The sequence below is a fragment of the Dermacentor silvarum genome, chromosome 7, assembly GCF_013339745.2.
Source record: "Dermacentor silvarum isolate Dsil-2018 chromosome 7, BIME_Dsil_1.4, whole genome shotgun sequence".
Lineage (NCBI taxonomy): Eukaryota > Metazoa > Arthropoda > Arachnida > Ixodida > Ixodidae > Dermacentor > Dermacentor silvarum.
In genome coordinates this window covers 81539798-81560962 of record NC_051160.1, presented here as the reverse complement: position 1 = coordinate 81560962, position 21165 = coordinate 81539798, and the positions used below count along the sequence as shown (strand labels likewise).

General features: G+C 48.3%; 1 protein-coding gene and 1 non-coding gene across 2 annotated transcripts; both read right to left on the bottom strand.

Annotated features, from left to right (window-relative positions):
* Positions 1–3186: 3186 nt before the first annotated feature.
* LOC119458994 (uncharacterized) lies at positions 3187–4461 on the bottom strand. Its single transcript, XM_037720845.1, has one exon. It carries the CDS (start codon positions 4459–4461, stop codon positions 3187–3189), a length of 1275 nt encoding a protein of 424 aa, XP_037576773.1.
* An 8693-nt stretch (positions 4462–13154) lies between these two features.
* On the bottom strand, positions 13155–13226 carry Trnat-cgu (transfer RNA threonine (anticodon CGU)). The gene has a single exon. It is a non-coding gene; the product is annotated as a tRNA-Thr (tRNA).
* Between the last annotated feature and the right edge of the window lie 7939 nt (positions 13227–21165).

Below are 21165 nucleotides of genomic sequence, written 5' to 3'. Positions count from 1 at the left end.
TTGTTTTGCAATATTTGGTTTATTTTCGTAAACTGATAGAACCTAAATCAGAATTGTACGTCTTTACCCAGACATTCTAATTTTTACTACGGCTACAATTATACGCACATTCCAACCGACATTCAGCTATCGTCATCATCGCCCTCGCCGTCGCATTATGTTGCGCATAAAGTGCTAGTGCGATAGAATATTGCCTACCGTTGCTCCGTATGCTGGCGGCAGGACGGAAAGTGTGTGGGTGAGCACAAAGTTGTGCGCTAAAGGGGCAGTGGGTGAGCCTGCACCAAGGAAGGAGGGGAAGGAGGGCAACTGACTAGTAGGTGCTTCTCTAATTCTAGCCCGGTCGCCGCTTGTTGTGGCGCAGCCGCACGTACCGTATCTTGAAGTTAATCTGTGACGGCGTACATATGCCGCCTGTGGATAGAGGGTCGAAGGCAAGAGCGGGTCGAACCCAAAAGAACGAAGACCACGCGGGTCTTCCATGCTCGAGAGCCAAGCCCGACGGTCGCATTTTCCAGGAGCCAGCTGCTCTACGGTTTATTAAACCCACAATACAACTTCTGTGAGGCTCGTGTAAAACTGGTGGAGGTGCTGTGTACACGACCTCATGGATTTTGAAGACCCCTCCAAGAATCTGTACTACGAATTCAGTGCCTGTCGACACTCCCGTGCATCGGGCCCGCCGCAGGATCAGGGGACTATCCCCAAAAGTCGTCGACGCTACGGTTCCCACCACATCAACTGGTATGACCAGCGCTTCCGTTCAAACCGCGCCAACCGGTACGGAAAACACGATGTCGAACCGGTACACACTTGAGAGCCCATGGATCCCGACGACGTTTCATGGCACAGTGTTCGAAAACGTCGAAGACTGGATGGTCGACTTCGAGCGCGTGGCCGCCGTGAGCGAATGTAACGACACGGAAAAACTGAGGCACCTCTACTTCTACCTGGGGGATGGCGCGCGCACGTGGTTTCAGAAGCCGCGAGGAGAAACTGACGTCGTGGCGCGAGTTTTGTCGTCAGCTTTTGGAGACCTTCACTAGTGCTGATCGCCATGGACGAGCGCAACGAGCGATGCAGCCCGCGTCCAGTTGCCAAACGAAACTGTGACCACGTATATCGAAGACATGACGCGCCTCTTCAGACGAGCTGATCCAAGAATGACAGGGGAGAAGAAGTTACGTCATCTGATGCGCGGGGTCAAGGAGCAGCTCTTCGCATGTGTCGTGCGGAGCCCTCCGAAGACAGTCGCCGAGTTCTTGTCCGAGGCCGTGACCATGGAAAAGATGCTTCTGCATCGGTCGAACCTATATGAGCAGCAAGTGAACGGCATGTCTCCTGCTCACATTTTCACGGTCATAGGGAGCAACAGTGACTGCCTGCGAGAACTCATCGCTCTGTAGTGCGTGAAGAGTTTCAAAAGCCCGCCATTACACCGCACCCTACGGTAAGTTCCATAGCAAGTATTATCAAGGACGAACTGCATCCACACGTTGCAGTGACACCTTGCCTCCTGACAACGCGGCGGAAGTACCTCCTGAATACCACCGTGCGACCTAAGCGGAAGCCATAAAGCGCCCTGCTTCCTCTCCGCCGGTGTTCGTTCGTGCTCCTCCTACAGTGTCAATTCAGTCGGTGCAGCTGATATCGTACTACGAGGCTGGGTACACGCCGCCGCCCTTTGCTCATGCCGCTCCAGATGCCCATCGTTCGGAGCAAGCGGTTCACTACGTCGACGACAGATGTACGCCCCCTCGGAAGTCGGATGTTTGGCGCACACCCGATCACCGGCCTCTGTGATTCCACTGCGGTGAAGCTGACCACTTGTACCGCCATTGCCCATTACCGGCGCCTTGGGCTTCACGGCTTTTTCCGCATACTCGGCGCCGCCCCGATACGGCCAGCGACCCCGTAACATTGCGGACTACCTCTCTCAGCTGCGCTTGCCACAGCTTGCCGGTCGGCTGTCGCGATCGCCGTCTCCTAGACGATTTTCACCTCCGCCCCAACGGCATTCTCCCGCGCGGTTGCGTATCGACGACTCGTTAGATAGACTACGGCGTGCTCACTATTTTTCTTCTCTCGATTTAAAAAGTGGGTACTGGCAAATCGAGGAAGACGAACGAGACCGCGAGAAAACAACCTTTGTGATGATGGTCAGATGGTCTCTATGAATTTCGAGTGCTCCCTTTTGGCTTGTGTTCAGCCTCGGCTACTTTCCAGCGAGTGATGGACACTGTCCTCACTGGACTGAAGCGGAAGGCCTGTCTTGTGTTCCTGGATGATGTGGTCATGTTCTCTGAAATGTTCGAGCAGCATCTTCACCAGCTGCGGAGTGTGCTAGAAGCCATCCGATTAGCAGACATTACACTTAAGGGCGAAAAGTGCCACTTTGGTTATAAAGAGCTCAAGTTCCTCGGGCATGTAGCAGGTGCCAAAGCAGTCTGACCCGATCCAAACAAGCTTGTCGCTGTGGCCGCATTTCCAGCTCCAGCCGATAGGAAGGCCGTCCGGCGCTTCCTTAGGCGCTATAACGTAAATATATTCCCCCCCCCCCTAAACTGTTTTTATTCCAATCTCCTAACGTCAAATTTACGTAACCACCGACGCAAGCATCGGGCTGTGAGCCGCAGCGTTCTCTGTTGTTGTTAGGTTGTTAGAACGTTTAATAAAATAATCATAAAAAGTTTCCGCCCCCAGGAAATCAATCCATCAGGGCGGAGGGAGGGGTAAAAGAGGAGGTTCAAATATTATTCATCATTTTTGACTCTTGTAAAAATTGTAGTAACGACTGGATAATGAGGCGCCGTCTCTCGGGGGGACCAGTGGGAAGGCGCCAGGCGTCCAAATCCTGAGGCCTCAGAGTAGGGGGAAGGGTGGCTATCGCTCTTCTCCGGTGCTCGGCGAGATCCGAGCAGCCCCAGAGTATATGATTCTGATCCAGCAGCTGGTTCCCGGAGAGGAGCGGCAAGTGGCTGATTGACAGGTCTGGAGACGCATCATGGCGCGGCGGGCTGGTGTCACTGCTGTCTCCCTGACGATGCGTCGCAGACGTGTGGCCTCAGCACGGGTAAACTTCCCTGGCAGGGGCGTAGGATTTTTCGCGAGGATGTTCCGGAGCACGGCCCTTAAGCAGCCTTCGCCTCTGCCAGGACATTGTCCGGGTCGATGGGGTACGGCTCGTCATGCACTTGTGGACTGCCTCTCTGAGGGGCAGGAAAGAAGCTCCCTTGCCAGAGAGTCGGCCATTCGGTTGCCAGTGACCCCAGCGTGACCTGATACCCATGCGAGGCGGACAGTGTGGCCAGCCTCGTCGGCGATTGGGATCGCCCGGTGTGTTGAGTGAACAGCACCATTGCGCGAGTCCAGCCGGGCGCAGGCCTTTATGGAGACCTGCGAGTCTGTGTAAACTGTGTGATGAGTGAAGGCTGCGAAAGGAGGCTTGAAGACGGCGTCGCATAAAGCGGATATCGCAGCCAGTTCCGCCGTTAATGGGTCGTTGCAGGCAGGACGACAGGAGGAGTAGGCCGTGGCGGTGCGTGGGCAATAGTAGGCTACGGTTGAAGCTTCGTCACTGAGGGCGGCGTCGGTGTAGACAGCGTGGTGATGGGGAGGAGCGTCGCGAACTTTTGCCTCATGCCGCCTTGCGTAAGACAACTGCCTCTCTGCGTGATCGGCATTCATGTTTTGGGGAATCGGTGCAAAGTCCCGGTCAGGGGACAGTCCCACGGAGCAGGGAAGGAGGGCAGAGGCCGCTGAGGGGACTGGCAGATGAAGAAGCGAAAGGATGCTGCGACCGGATATCGTGGCTCTTAGTCGGAACTGTTGTGAATGCTTCGCAGCCTCGGCTATTGCCTCGATCGTATTCATCTGGGCCATTTGGCCAAGGCGGTGTAAGGGTGTGAAACGCGGCAGGCCGGTGACAACCCTGATGGCTTCGTGGTTGAGCGATTCCAGTTTTTTGCGTTGCTTTTGGGTAAGATTGTAGAAGTTAAAGCCATATACAGCACGTGAGATTAGTAGAGCAGCCACGAGACGACGGAGAGTTCGCTCCTCACGGCCCCAGTTCTTGGACGCGATGCGGCGGATTAGGTGGAGTATCTGATGCCAGGTCCGAGTGATGTTGCGAAGCCATGTTGCTGCACCACCATCTGCATCGATGTAGATGCCTAGAACTCGAACACTGTCTTGCTGAGTTATTTGCTCACCGTCAAAGGTGAACGAAAATTGCGAGGCAGAACGGGCTGCCTTCGTGCCCAGTATTACGAAGTTAGTTTTGTCAGAAGAAGGTGTGAGTCCGACCTCCTTCAGAAATGTGGCAATGGTGTCGAGTCCGGTTTGAATGGCATCGGACTGGTCGCCGTCGGAGCCTCCGTTAGTCCATATTGTGACATCGTCCGCATACACACTGAAGCGAAGTCCAGGTATATCAGCCAGGCGATAGCAAAGTGGGGCCATCACCAAGTTGAACAGCAACGGCGAGAGGACTGCGCCTTGCGGCACTCCCACTCGTGATTTCTTCGGCGCGCAGAGTGTCTGACCTACAGCGACTTGAAATTCACGGTCACAGAGAAATCCGCGTATGTATGCCCAGGGCTTTCCTGTGATACCTGCGCCAGCTGCGGAAGCGAGGATCGAGGGGTGAGGTACGGAGTCAAACGCCTTGCGTATGTCGACCGTAACCAAAATCTTCACATCCAAGCGATGGCGGGTGTGTATAAGGTCCTGCGAGAGTAGTGCCAAATTGTCTTGTGTGCTGTGACGATGGCGGAAGCCAGTCTGGCAGGCATGAAGGATGCTGTTGCTTTCTATGTGCCAGTCAAGGCGACTCAGTGCCATTTTTTCTAGAAGCTTTCCAGCCTGGGAAGTTAATGATATAGGCCGAAGGTTGCTCAGAATAGAGGGTGATTTTCCGGGTTTGGGAATGGGGATGACCGTTCATAGCTGCCATGAATCGGGCAGCTTTCCACTGTCCCAAACCTGATTAAAAAGAGCAAGAAGTTCCTCGAGGGTATTGTCTGGAAGGTTGCGGAGGATAGCGTATGTAATGCCGTCCGGGCCTGGTGCACTGGACGTGTTGGTGGAAAGCAGTGCAGCACGAAGTTGCGCCTTGGTGAAGGGCGAGTTCATTCCCATCGCCCATCGCAGGTGGACTTGGGTTCGAAGTTATGTTTGAAGGATCGTATGAGGGTGGAGGGTTCATTGGGAAAAAAGCGGTTCCGGCAATGTCTGCCACTTCTTGTGCGGCGATTCGGAGGGAAAGAGCTAGGTCTTCTCCAGCTGTGCGAAGGCGGGTGCGCTGGGATAGTCCTCTGAAGGTGCGCCAAACGCGGCCGGCTCCTGTGTGGCTGTCAAATGATTGACAATGCCGCTGCCAATTTTCACGAGCCAGTCGGTTAGCATATTCGGTTGAGTCGGCAGTTGCGCGGTTAAGGCGAATTCTGTCAGGCATGGTTTTGCCGCGGGCGAGGTATATATCTTGGGCGTCTTGCCTGGCCGCCCAGAGGTTGAGAAGATGTTGGTCGGGGACTGGCGTGGAGTCAGTAAGCTGCAAAGTACGTGTGGCGGCACGTCTGGCTTCTTGCAAGTGGTCAAACAACGGCCGTTCTCGGGAGAGATCTCCGAGTGCAGCTCTGAATGCATCCCACTGAATAATGGGAACAGGTAAGCGTGCCTTTGCGCGGCTCAGTGCCATGACTTGTATTCGGATAGGGAAATGGTGACTGCCCCTGGCGTCTGCGAGGACATTCCACGTACCGGTAAGTTTCTGAGAGAGCCAGGTAAGGTCCGGCGTGGTGGCTGATTGAACCGCATGTAGAGGGTAGCGGGTGGGCCTGTCTGGCGAATTGAGCAATGAAAGATGAACTCGCTCGGCAGCTTGTAAAGTCGATGAACCGCGGCCACTATCGTGTGCATAGCTCCACGCGCGATGGGGCATTGAATTCGCCTCCGATGACACAAAGATGGGGAGTGAGGTTTGGAATTTGGGCAAGCCATGATGCGTCCCTGTCACCGGGAGCTGGTTTCCAGTACACCGACCACACGGACAGTGGCTGGGAGCCAAGTTGCACAATAACTGTTGTGATTTCGCAAGTCACTGTATTTAGGTGAGACGTTGGTACTTGCGTCGCAGGAATTGAGTGTTTCACGAAAACGTGAGAAAAACCGGGGGGAGGTAGAGTTTGTTGGCGAGCGTACCGGGGTGGTATAGAAGGCTAATTGAAGACGCGGTAACCGCGCAGGGTGAGTGGCGAGAGGTTAGCTTCTTGCAGCAATATAACATCATGGACTGGGTCTTGGGCAATCCAAACAGAGAATTCGGCTTTTTTGTTGCGGATTCCACGACAGTTCCATAGAAGGATAATGTAAGGGCTTGCCTTAGGTTTCGAAGGCATGTTGTGCCACGACGTTTAGGAGAGGCGAGATGGTGCTCATCATCCTGGCGAAAACATTTTCCACAGTTTGAGTGAACTGGGTGGTTAGGCGAATGAGTTCGTCTTGTAGGCGACGGTTCAGCCTTTCCTCAAGAGTTGCCAGGGCTGCTCGGTACGGCTCGGGCATAGGGGCCATCACTTTTGGTTGCGGGGCCCATGTCGCTGATGCGCCTGGCATAGAGACTGCAGGCGTCTGTGCACACAAGTTTGGCGAATTTGCTTTCTTTGCTACTTTATTGTGAGAAGGAGCTGGCTGAGATTTCTTGGTGCCTGTTGAAGTCGAGGCTGCTGCCTGATGAAGGTTTGGGTGATCAGGGCGTCTTGGCCACTCCACCGAGTCAGTGGTATGGCGGCTCAATGGAGGCGGAGACTGGGAGCTGTGGTCGCCTGGTTGAAATGTGCTAACAATTATTTCACTGTTATGATTGGTCGGTGCTGTGGGAGCATTAGTGTGGGTGGGTGGGGGCGATTGGCGATGCCGAGCGATGCGTACCTTGTGTTGGGGGCGACCTCCTATATGCAGAAATTGTCAAGGCCCGCACATTGCCACTGATGACACTTGCCCATTAAAGAAACAGCTCACGAAGCAGCGTTCTCTGAACAACCCAATCAAACACTCTCCTCGTTTATAGGAGGTCACCTTTGTTCGCTTTCCAAACCAATAACATTGCCTACACTCAGCGGTTTTTCTTATTTATTTGGCTGACAAGACTCGAGGAGCATGCTCTAGTGCAGAGGGTTTCGATGGGGCCGAGCCAGCACAATGAAAATAGATAACCGCATGAAGAGGGTGGTGCCGGCTTCTCCGAATGGTCCGCTTCACCTTACTTAGCTTGCGGTGGCTGGTCGAAAATCGCGGCGGAGGTCAACGAAAGGATTAGAATGCCGCAAAAACGGATCCTCAGCAAAGAAGAGTTCCCAGATAGATTTCATGTACGCGCCGAAAGGGTCCATAACGTTTTACTGCCACACAAAAAGGTTTATCATGCGCAAATAAATACATGCTCACCAGCCGGTGCTAGTAGCGAGGGCCTGAGCGATCGGCCGGCAGCCATCTTCTATTCCTTTCGGAACGGGGCAGTCTCTGGCTATTCAGAAAAATTTTCAGTTTTGTTCGGCATTTTAATTCATTTTTTTCGCGTACACGTCATTTTGACGCGGCGAAGTTGGGAGTGGCCCGCAAATGTTTGACCAATGGTAATGGGCTGATTGCAGAATTGGAGTAGACAATTTTAGAATAGCTTTACGTTATAGCGCCCCTGAGTTAGTGCGCCTACTGTCGCCGGTTTATTAAGGGCTTTTCAAAGATAGCGGAACCCCTGACTCACCTTACAAAGGACGACACGCCATTTGTCTTGCATAATGAGCAACAGGCGGCTTTTGCTGAATTACGACAGCGCCTGCAGTCAGCACCCGTTCTTGCACATTTTGACGATGATGCTGATACTGAGGTGCATACCAACGCCAGTAACATTGACCTTGACGCAGTGCTCGTCCAGCGAAAAGATGGAGTGGAAAGAGTTATAGCCTATGCCTGCCGCTCCCTGTCCCATGCCGAGGCAAATTATTCGACTGCGGAGAAAGAGTGCTTCGCAGTCGTGTGGGTGATCATCAAGATTCGCCCCTCCCTCTATGAACGTTCCTTCAAAGTAGTGACGGACCACCATGCCCTCTGTTGGTTGGCAAGCATGCGCGACCCTTCAGGACGACTGGCACGGTGGAGCTTGCAGCTACAGGAATGTGACGTCACCATCGTTTATAAGTCTGGCCGTAAGCACGAAGACGCTGATACACTGTCCCGCGCGTCCACTGATCCTGGCAGTCAGAAAACAGAGGACGATGACGGCTTCCTGGGCGTCCATTAGTTCATCGGACTTGATCAGACGGCAGCCTGACGACGCTGAGATTTGACCACTCATCGATCACCTAGAGGGCCGCGCACAGCCCTACCACAGCATCTGTGCCGCTCGTTGACGTCATTCTTTCTACGAGACAACGTGCTGTAGAAGAAGAATGCCCGTTCGACCAGCCGTGCTTACTCCTGATGGTTCCAAGAGACTTGCGAGACGACGTCCTCTTCGCTTGCCATGACGATCCCACATCTGGCCATTTAGGCTTCTCTCGAACACTCGCTAGAGTAAGCGAGATGTATTACTGTCCCGTGCCTTCGGCAAGCGTCAAACAGTACGTTAAAAGCTGTCGTGAATGCTAGCGCCGAAAGACATCATCCGTTAAGCCGGCTCGTTTTTTTCAGCCAACTGAAGCACCTCACATGCCTTTCGACCAAGTCGGCTTGGACATTCTCGGACCGTTTCCTCTGTCAGCCGACGGCAACCAACAAGTGCTCGCTGTCCCCCGAGCCACGGCTTCAGAGGTAGCGCAACTCTTCACGTGCCACAGCGTATTGCGTCACACCGCTCCATCCACTGTAATAACAGACAGAGGGACAGCATACACAGCGCAGCCTATGGATGAAGTTTTTTAATTAAGCAACAGCAGGCATCACAAGACGACCGCGTATCATCCGTAGACCAACGTACTTACCGAGCGACAGAATAACTCGGTCACAAACATGCTCGCTATGAACACCGACGTCCAACACAAAACATGGTATCGGATCTTGCCTTACGTGACCTTCGCGTATATAACACCGCTGTGCAAGAGACGACGCTATCCACACCAGTTCGCCTTCTCTACGCTCGTGAAGTCCAGACGATGATGGACGCTATGCTACCGTGTCAAGACGCTGACCAATTGACAAGTGACGCCGAGGAATTTGCAGAGCGTGCCGATGAAGCTCGGCAGCTTGTGCGGCTGCACATTGGCCAGCAGTAGCAGACAGACGCACAACGCTACAACATCCGCCACAGGGACGTGTCCTAAAACCCAGGAAACCAAGTTTCGGTGTGGACCCCCGTTCGCCGCCGTGGCCTCTGAGAAAAGTTGCTGAGCCAGTATTTTGGTCCACATAAAGTGTTTCTCCGCGTCATGTGACGTAATCTACGAAGTGGTCCCGGACTCAACATCGCAGACATGGACGAGGTCACAAAGACAACCGAGCTCGGACGTAGTTAATGTTGTGCGCATGAAAATGTACATTGCACTTTAGTAACTTTTTTCACTCATTCACCCCTCTTTGTTTCTGCTTTTCATGTATCCTCGTGAGTTAACTTCTTCATTCATTGACTGTGGCATCGTGACGTTTATTCTTTTTTTTATTTTGTACTTTCGCTTTGTCTGCGTTGTGTTATTTATTATTGTTTTTTCCTCTTTTTTTCTTACGCCTATTTTGCAGCATCGAGGCGATGCTTTTGTTCGGAAGGGCGGATAATGCCACCTCTCGGTAGTGGGTCGAGGGCAAGAGTGGGTCGAACCCAAGAAAACGAATAAGACCACGCGGGTCTTCCCTGCTCGAGCAGCATTAGACATTTGCTAAATGTATCCACTTAGCACATATATAAAATCTGCACGACTCTTGGCTGATCCCCGTGAGTGGGTATGTGCCAAAGATGATACGGTCATCATCATCAGCCAGCCTCGACGGTCACGTTTTCCAGGAGCCAGCTGCTGTATGCTTTTTTTAAACCCACAAGACTATTTCTGAAGGCTCGTGACAATATTCTAGGTGGGACGCGATGGCCGTTGCCTTCGTGCGCACTGTGTTAACGCGCGCCTATAGTGTTAGAGGTTACGTACTTTCAAGCTTCGGAGTAGCGTTGACGCAAGAGGCAGCACGAAGTGTTCGCTCGCCACGACTGCAATACTTCATTATGCCAATGTTCCGATAGCGAGTGGACGCAGTCATCGAGTGAGATATGTTCACGGTTGACAGTCGAAGCGTCAAATTACCCTTTTAAATTAAATTGTCAAGCGAATGCTTCGTGTAATATATCCGGCCAATAGAGGTATGACCCTACGTCGTATAGCTCTATAATACTTTGCTATAGTAATCAATGCTTCACCTTTTGGGCGGAAACTGCCACTTTGGCACGAAAGCGTCAAATGGCCCATTGACCGATAAATCCAGCGTGCGTCACGTGTAGCAACGAGACGGCACGTAAATTGCCATTGGCGGCGAGGACATGTCACGAGCACGCCTCGACGGAGTTCCCAGTGGCTACGTACACCACGTCACGGGCGCGCCTCGACGAAGCAGAGAAACACCACGTAGAAGGTGTTCAGCACAGCGGCCGAAAGGGAACACCTTCTGCCCCAGTAGCGCACCACGTGTTGCGTGAGGAAAAAGGGCTTGCCGCAACGGCACATCACCCTCGCTCTCAGAAGCCAGCATTATCTGCGCGTTCCTTGTCCGCGCAAGCTTTCGCTTGCGTTCTAAATGCGCCTCGGTAAATCCAAATCAAAACGGGCCGAGCATATCAACACAGTCGCTTATACCACGAGGAGTTCATTACTCGGAAGTACCACTCAGCGCTGTTCAGTTGGACGTTAATGCTTTCGCGTTCAGAGCTCATAAGAAGTGCATAGGTATCGCCAGAGTGTTTTTCATTAAGGAAACCTACATATTCTCGCTTGTAATGAACAATATCCGTTAAATGTTACCGCTTCGATAGGTGCTTTCTTAGGTTATTGACCTTGTCCCATGTTGCGCTGCTGAATTATTGAACCACCGCTGCATTTTACGGGCACCTGCGCAAACCTAGGAAAGAGGTTGAGTATCCTCACGTGAGTTGGGGAACGCATTTGGCCCCGCACTTCTGCTTGGCAGCTGTGACAGGAGACCTGGCCCTGCGGTGTCGTCGCTGCGCAAATGACCTGGTAAACTGATGTTGATGACAGCCTGGAGCACGATGGCGATTTTTTTTTCAGCAGACATTTGAATTGTGGATTCAGGCACACTGTATTCCAGGTGCTTCATTGTAGGACGGAGGTTTGTGACCTTCACATTGCGTGTATTAATATGGGATATTGGTCCACTGGGATCATCGGTAAAACATATTTCCTCTTAATCAACTTTCTTGAAAAAAGAAGATATAGCAGACAACAGAATAACTTTTTATTACTCTCATTGTATGTATATGTAGCACATTGTCTCTCTCATGTATACGCACATCCATCGGTGATAATTCTTGAACCCAGCATTTTGCAAACATTGGTGCCCAAAATATTTATTTCTGAAACAGTACTTGGTAAGATTGGGACGGCGCCGAATTCTAACCCATCGTAGCAAAGAACTTGTTATTTTGAGACCCAGGTTTTTTAGATGGTTTTGCAGGGCTCTGTTTGGCTGTAAGAAAATCAACGTTACATTTGAAATGTTCTTTAAATTGATCACACTGGCTTAATAACAAAGCTACGCCTAAAACTGTAACAAAAAAGCACTTTACTTTTCTTGTAGGTATTTGAATAGGTGCGGAGACTCTAGATTGTAGCGACTTTATTTGTAACCTTTACCGTATTTTTTTTTCAAAACGCATCAACTGCTGCTAAAGAGAGCCGGGGATTTGCATGCCAATATTAAGCACGTTTACAGTACGTGAATATTGCTTCACTAAGATTGTTTCAATGTTTTAATATTATTTCTCTGTATAAACAGCGGCCTGTAAAAAACTTATGTCGTTAAAAGTTTAGTGACGGTCATATCTGGGCAGCATTTAGAACCTTCGTATGCATTGTGGGAACACGATATATTACAGTGTGGTCAACTGAATGCCTATTTTGTGCTTTTGTTCTGAATGCTAGAAAGTGTGCGTAAATGTTTGCATTTGTATATGCTTATAAAACGAACCCTGCCGGCAATAATTCGCACGACACATTTCTGTTGTACATATCAGCATTTTTTTTCTATCTATTTCGTTATATTTTGCAGTGTATTCTGAGTAAAAAAATTTGTAACAATAATGAAAAACAATAAGCGAAGAGAAGCCGAAATATGCAATGTTTTCTAGAAAGGTAATTAATTAATTAATTATGGGGTTTTACGTGCCAAAACCAGTTCTGATTATGAAAGGTAGAAAATGTGTGTATTCGTAAAGGTATTTATGTTTCAATGGTAGCGCGAAAACATAGCGCAAGAAATTAATGAAATGGGAAAGCGAAAATTGAAAACAAAAGAGCAACTTAGTTTTATGCGGTTCTCCAGCTAATGGCAAGAAAGAAATTTCTATTCGACATTAGACAGTTTTCTTCACTAAGCAGATAAGAGTACCATACGGCACTATGATTGTTACGTAGTAGTTATAACAAAAACTGGTGCAAGCACATAGTAATTATTGAGTCAAATCAGTACAGTGAAACAGGAGCGGAAAAAATACTGACATATTTGACAGAATTTTGTGAAGGCCTCAAGTTTACGAGTGAAGCCCTGTCGACGGCGGACTGCCATTTCTAGACCTCAGGTTCCAGGGCAACCTCACGAACATTTGCTTGCGATACTAACATAGATGTGAGAAACAAATTATTGGCCATCTTGGCACGCAAATATAGTTAAAAACAGTACAACTTTCAAACTGCGGTGACAAAGTAGAGTGAGCAGCAGATGTAATTGAATGTGCCAGAACTGATATCACAGCCAAAACAACCAGCGTAACAGCAGTGAACGAGAAGAAAGGGAACCGAGGGCCCCGATTTTTAATTATCCTATCATAAGAAGCAGCAAACAATGACACCAAGGAGAACATAGAGGAAATTACTTGTACTTACTAATTGAATTAAAGAAATGATGAATTAACGGAAATGAAAACGGTTGAAAAAACAACTGTCCGCAGGTGGGGAACGAACCCACGTCTTCGCATTACGCGTGCGATGCTCTCACCACTGAGCTACCGCGGATCCGTTTTCCGATCCACTCTCTGGGGTATTCATGTTTTACAATTAGAACTAACCCGGGGAGTGTTAGCCACTGCTACCACTCACATATCACTCACCACGTATGTGAGTGGTGGCGCTGGCTAACACTCCCAACTAGTTCTAGTTGTAAAACATAAATACCCCAGAGAGTGGATGGGAAAATGGCTCCCCGGTAGCTCAATGGTGAGAACATCGCACGCGTAATGCGAAGACGTGGGTTCGTTCCCCACCTGCGGACAGTTGTTTTTTCATCCGCTTTCATTTCCATTTTTTTATCATTTCTTTAATTCAATTAGTAAGTACAAGTAATTTCCCCTATGTTGTCCTTGGTGTCATTGTTTGTTGGCTTCTTATGACAGCGAACAGCAGGTGATGTCTAAATTTGGGAAATACATAAAAAGTTTAAAGGTCCATTAATCGCCACGACGTAGTATATTAAAGCAAAACAAAAAGAATGCAGCCGTTTGATTTTATATAACGATTTATCACGTCGTATGAAATGGTGATCGCGGATTAGGGCGCCGATCGTAATTTCTTACAGCGAAGCTGTAAGAGGCAACTACACACACGTTCTTGTGGGCTGTGAAGACTCATGTGGTGTGGTGTGCTCGGAATAATGTGATAATCAAAAAACAGCTTGAGTCCCCCCTGTTTCCTCTGGCACGTAATATGGTGGATAATATATAAAAAAGCTGGCTTGGCTTGCTTATGCCCCAAATTGTCAAAAAACTATGTGCGCGGGTTCCTTAGCTAGAAATTGACATTTTTGTGTCTCACATCGACATAGAATGATGACTCAGCACAAGTACATCACGAGGTAATAGCAGAATTACTTAGGGGAGAAAATAAGGGCCATGTACATTCGCCGCCATATCGATACATTGCCCTCATATGTGAACGTGTCTATAATGTTTAATAAACCATGCAGAAAGAAGACGCTTAGTTAGCGCGCATACAGCCTCGTGACAGCTGCTCACAATTGCCTACGAGAGCACGCTACGAACTCAACGTGTCCACAAAAAAGTGATTGCACAAGGTGGGTTAGCGCCACGACCCAGTAACAACAATTCATCGCAGAATAATAACTCAGTCCTTCTGTATGAGTCAGAAATCAGTTACCCTTTCATGAAGTGAACTTGAACTTTTCGTTCTGTTATATTTCTAGTAGCCTACAAGTGTTTGCTGTGTACGTGGCTGTCCGAGTACTCGTCGATGTTTTATTTATCCACATTGTGTGACTGTTTTCCCTTCTCTTTTGGGTAATTCCCACGCGTCTTGCAATTTTTCAGTGATGCCATTGGCATCAGACAGCTATATTTTATATCGGTCACAACCGACCGATATAAATTTCAGATATCATAATTTTTTATTAGTTGATTGTAATGACACATTATTTGCGGTAATTTTTGTAGCCGAATGCTAATGTTCTTGCAGTCCTTCAAGCATGCGTCCTGACATGCCCAAATGACTATATTTCTTTAAATTGTTACGTGAATGCGCATCGTAACTTCTATATGTTATAGACGCCTATTTTTCAGTGACATAATTTTCTATGAATCCGTAAAATAGTAAACGTTTTGAGTAATTCATCACAGTATTTAGCCTGATTTTAGTTTCAGATCAATAAAGTTTAGCACTTCGGCAGCTAATACAAAAAAGCATTATGCTTGATAAAGCCCGCTGCAATGAACACGGTAAGGACAGAGTACTGGCAAAAAGTCCTAAAAAGTAAGAGAAGCCCAATGCAACTACGGGCGCCCATTGCAAAAGTAGTCTGAAAGTTTAGCCATTAAAATGGGTGGACCTCTTTTTTCATTACTACAACTTTGCTATGCAATTTCATTCGCCCAATGAAGACGTCCAAGCCCAGGCCCCAGGCAGCACGCATCCTAGCATTGCAGGTGCGGGCTGCTTCTCTAGATTATACATCAACCTGGTCCACTGGGTGATTGCACTGTATATCCACCAAACTATACATCTTGGGCTCCTGCTTGAGTACGACTGGACATGTGGGTATGTGGCGTAGTGGGTATGTCGCCAAAGAGACAACATGAGTCATTGCAAATGTTAGACTTGAGCAACTAGGTAAGTGAACGCTGGAGACCGTGAGATACTTGACAATAGACAAGTTGTACAAGCGGTGAGGAAGACGACAACAAAAGCGAATAAGTGTGGAGAAACAAATAAAGGCAGTAAAAAGCATCCATAACATGCATTGAGCAAGGAACATTGAGCTACAGAACAGTGATAAAGACCTTGCTAAAAGAAATTGTCTCCAATCCACGCTGTGAAGGTGGTTGGACAGCAAAGCTGTAAACAACTGGAACGATTACCCATTGCGACGTAGGTAGAAATTGTTCACGTGGTGACATTCCATACACTATTCCTCATCATGTCATTAAACCAGCAGAATAAACCAGCAGAATAAAATGTTCTCACGACTGTCATTAAATCACCTTTTGCAACATTGAATTTACCCGTATGCTATTGGACATTGAAGAAAGACAGGCGGTGAAGTCGTAGCACAGGACCTTGCCGATCTTAGGCGCAGGAACAAATTGTAATGGTTATGATTCACCTAAGGACGAAACCAAAATCAGGTAGCGGCGGAAATCGAATGCCAATAAGCAGCCCTGTCTAGCGCACCTTGTGTCATATTTTTACGATAAGTACTCTATTGCTTTGCTTTTTGTCCCCAAATATGAAAATTAAAGCAAAAGAATCTAAACGGTTTTACGTCTGGCATGTTATTTAGAAAAGCTGTACAGTGTGATTGCGCCTTAAAATCTTTAGTTTAATATAAGGCACTCAAAAATTGGAGGACGCTTAAGCTTCGCCTTTAAGAGTATAATTCGATAGCGTTATCGGGACCCGTTCGCATCGCATCGTTCGCATCCGGCAAGTAGGCTTCATTCACTGCAACACAGAACGTGGGATAGCCAGCTTACAAAGACCAAGCTTACACCGATCCCCTAAAAGTCGGCTTCACTTTTAAACAGAAATGCATTGCTGGGAAGACGTTTTTCCAGGGGCAATATAAGCGGTTCTTATATTAAAATGTGAAGGCCCTAGCACCTTTTTATTATTTCATTAATTGTTTGCTATTGCCCTGACGCGCGCGCGTGTCCGAAATGCATTAGCAGACGAAGTCCCAATTTGACCTGCCGAGGATGCAAGTGCCACCTGGATATCATTTTCGCAAGTAAAGCACCCGAGCGCGCGGCTGTAGGTCTGGTAGAAATGCTGGAAAACGGGTTTGTGTTTGAGTTTCCTTGTAGCAGAATTATGTTTTCTCGTACATTCAAATTACAATCCGACGTCGATTGGCAAACAATCCCACAGCGAAAGCGACACCGAATGGTAAAGTCGTACTGTACCATTTTTCTGATGGATTTTACTGTGAGAAATTCAATTTTTCTTCACCAAAACGTTGCACCACGTGGAGGGCCTGCGCGGTCGGGGTGCCTGGGGTGATTGGGGATGATTTTATCCGCTACCGACGCCGACATCGCACGCCGACGCCGGACGCCAACGCCGGATTTTCTGCCACATGGAGCCCTGAACGCTATCGTGTTAAAGATCACGTGCATCTAGGTCCAATAATAACAGGAAATAATAATTTGAAAAGAAAAGCGTACAATCATTGTATTCCACTGGTGATGCCATATGGGGCAGAAGCTTCGAGTTTAACAAAGTAGCTCGAGGACTCCTTAAAGACCTCTCTAAGAGGGATGAAACGAAATATGTTAGACGTAACGTTGAGACAAGAAAATGAGCTTTGCGGATCAGATTACGAGTGGTGGTAGCCAATATTGTAGTTGACATTAGCTTGGCAGGCCATGTATTGCGTAGGGCCGATCAACGGTGGATTATTCGAGTGACAGAATGGGTGAAATGGAAGGCAGGTGCACTCGAGGGAGAAAGAAGATCGGGTGAGGGGGCGGGGGTGAAGTTAGAAAACTTGTAGGGGCAAGTTGGAATTGGTTAGCACAAAACAAGGTTAATTGGAGATCGCTGGAACAGGTCTTTGTCCTACCATGTACATGAAATATGCTGATGATAGTAACGGTGATAAGTTTTAAAGCAAACATTCGAGACTGTCGAGCGACATGTTTGGGACCCTTGGCGTCGAGCGTCTGCCTGAAAAATATTTCGCTGGTAGCTGGCTATACAGCTGTGCTTGGGGTTATGCAATGAGTTACGAGATAGCCAAAGTAGTGTGTAAGACAAAAATTAATGTGCCTGACGCGAGGGTTTGTGCGACGAGAACACCAAGACGATGGCAACGATAATCGTGTGGCGCAGATGGCACGATTTCTATTGCTATAGCTCAACGGGAGCTTCTGATTTGCCGATTGCTGGTTTATACATAAATACTGGCCAGCATAAGAGCGAGAAATAGGGTTGTCGCGTTATAAGCGAAAAATTCGGCAGAAGCACTCACGACTGCTTACGAGTGGGAATGCGCAAGTATTATAGGCACTTTGTTGAAAGTATTTTTAAATGCGAAGCATTTCTTCGCGAAAATTTGCCCCTCGGACAACAGTGTACGACAAACATAAATAATAGGTCATGACATGAATGTCATGACATGCGTGTTATGTAGGTCATGAAACAGCCGCCTAAAATGACAATGACTCAGCAAAACAAATTAACACTCAAAAACCACTGAAAAGGGTTGGGACGTGGGTACTAAGTGAACGAAACACTAAAGGATCGTGGTAGAAGCCATAGTTATGACCATGACTCGACGAAGATGACAATGACTCAGCAAAAAAAAGGATTAACACTCAAAACTACTAAAATGAGTTCTCAAGTGGGTACTAAGTGAAGGGAACACTAAAGGATAATGGTACAAGTCATAGTCACAAGCATAATTTAGAAAAAATGACAATGACTCAGCGAAAAAACATTAACCTTCAAAAACCACGGAAATTGGTTTTGACGTGGGTACTAAGTGGAGACAACACTAAAGGATGATGGTAAACGTCATAGTCATGAGCAAGACTCAGCAAAAATGACAATGACTGGGCGAATAAACATTAACACTAAAAAACCACTGAAATGGGTTATGACGTGGGCACTAAGTGAAGGAAACACTAAAACATGATGGTAGAAGTCCAAGTCATGAGCGTGACTCCGCAAAATTGACAACTACTCAGCGAAAAAAGATTAACACTAAAAAAGCAATGGAAGGGGTACGGATGTGGTACTAAGTGAAGGAAAAGGCTTAATTAAGTTTGATAGTCGAAGTCGTAGTCATGGGCTTTCGCCTTAAGTTCTCTTAAGCGTACCTAAAGGGACTCCTGAGGACTCATAACATGAATGTCATGACAAGCGTGTCATGTAGGTCATGAAGCAGCCGCCTACTACATCTTGGCGCACCCGTGGGCGTTTCGTAAACTTGGTTGGCTCCCCGCACACTGCTTCGCATAACATCGATTACCACAGGGTGTGGGATCTGCTGTCTTTTTTCTGCGCGTTATTTGTCCGCTCAAGCACTCACATGAGTTTTAACTGCGCTTCGGTAAGGCCAAATGAAAACACGCCAAGGATCTCAACAGGCTCGCTTGCCCGCGAGGAGATCGTAACTTGAAGGACCGCTCAGCGGCATTCAATTCAACAATATTGTATTTTTTATTTTATACACTCATTCCGTACACTCCTGACGTGGCGCAACCTCCTAGCAATTGGCTGCACTGTCATGTGCCGAAAGACGCACGCACCAGGCCACACATTTAGCCAAACAGAACCGTGGTTCCGAGTTGGCGGTGGGGAAGCATACTTGTCACGCTCCACAGGGGCCCGGGTTCAATTCCCACCCAGACCGAAATTTACCTCATTTTCTTTTCGAAGGCATTAATTTACTTTGTTTACAGGAACGTTCTTGAGAAATTTGACGTCAATTCGAGCATTTTTGAATGTGGTTTTACTCTTTGCCGTCGGCCATTTTTGGTACCATCATTCGGTGTCTCCGCCGACTATAACGCCGGATTTTCGCATAATGTGGCATATAATGGTTTCGAATTATTATCTGTCATCCGACAATCATGCGGCAGGGTGTCAAGGCACGGGCTGTTATGCGCAAAGGGGGCACGCCACCGCGAAGAACATGGTCATGAACTTGCCTTTTCTACTACAGCTCACCCTGCTGTGGATCCTTGCCCCACCGTCGGTCTGCTCGGGCTGTGCTGAGGCGCTTACGGTGCCTCTCACGGACGAGCACGACTACCTGACCCTTCCACCGGCTGTCAACGGCTTCAACTGCGCTCTGCCACCACTCCTTGCTGAAGTGCGCATGCTCGGTTGGACACCTGGCGCCGCCACCAGCACGGACCAATCTGCCAAACCATTTAAGCCCCTGATGCCCGGCTCTCAGTCGGGGCATGCCACCGCGAAGAACATGGTCATGAACTTGCCTTTTCTACTACAGGTTAGTTACCTCGACAATGCCGCTTGTACTCGTACGAGTGACCCTTTTTTATTCGCGGTGTCGCGCCCCCCTGATTTCTTTGACTGTCGTCGACGATTGCAGTGCGTCTTATGCTCTCTGTATCAAACTTTTTACACTGGTTCTGCCCTGCTCTTACTGGCGGGCGATGTTGAGTTAAACCCCGGCCCTGAAACCAATGCCACATCACATTCCCTTGAATTCATAGCTCAAGCGCTTTCCCGCTTAGAACTGACTCAAACCACTGTACTAACTGAACTTGCTTTAATACGCTCTACCCAATCAAACATAGAAATCCTGGTTAACGGACTTTCATCCCGGGTCGACATCTTGGAAAAAACTGTCGAAAAGATGCAATCAACTTATTCACCTTCTGCTACCGCTACCACTGCTAGTACCCAGCTTGCAAACCTTTCTTCAGAAGAGAAGATTCTTACAACTAAATGCGACGATTCAGAAAACCGGCTGCGTCGAAACAACCTTTTATTTTTTGGTATTTCCGATTCCAACAATGAAACTTGCGCGCAGTCCGAGACGCATTTAATTTCTTTCCTGTCCCAAAAACTTAATATTTCTATTGCTCCCTCTGACATTGAACGCGCACACAGGTTGGGCCATTTTCTCTCTACAAAGAATAGTCCTATCGTTGTTAAGTACGCGCAGTTTAAGAACAAAATCGCCATCCTTTCTGCTGCTGGGAAGTTGAAAGGCACGGGATTTTCTATCCGGGAAGATTACTGTGCGCGCGTGCGCGTTGCTCGGCAAAAACTGTTTTCCTATGCGCAGCATACCAAATCACAATTTAAAATTCGTTTCGATAAGCTCATAATCGGCAGCAAGCATTTCATTAACAACGCTGAAACTGACACAGTAGTTGAAACGTCACAATAGCTAGCAACACGCGCTCCCAAACCTTCACCCCCCTTGTCAGCGTCAGAATAATGCCAATACTTTCCATAATCTATCCGTCATGCTAACTAACGCCCGCAGCTACATGCCCAAAAAAGAAGCACTGGAAGCCATTATCACTGACAATAATACTGACATCGCCATAATTACGGAGTCATGGCTAAGCCCGGGCGTAAAAGACCAAGAGCTTCTATGCAGCAATAGCCCTTACTGCGTTCTCAGGCTTGACAGGGCGGGTCGGCGGGGAGGCAGAATTCTGGTATTCACGAAACATGGCCTACTCTCTTCTTCCCTCGCTATAACTTCTAGCCACGAAATTGTTTGCCTAAAGATATCCCTCGCATCATGCACGATTATTCTAGTTTGCTGCTACCGTGCACCTAACTGCGACGCATCCTTCACTAACGAACTTAATTCCATCCTATCCAACTTCCACTCCCGTTTTCCGCGGGCAAATTTTGTATTATGCGGCGATTTTAACTTTCCTGATATTGACTGGAACATTCTTGCTACAAGCTCACGTTTGTCTAATCAATTTCTTGATCTAACTCTACTGTTCAA

What these genes read in the sequence shown, in the direction of transcription:
- LOC119458994 (XM_037720845.1), bottom strand. Translation starts at nt 4,461, where the DNA reads ATGGCCCCACTTTGCTATCGCCTGGCTGATATACCTGGACTTCGCTTC.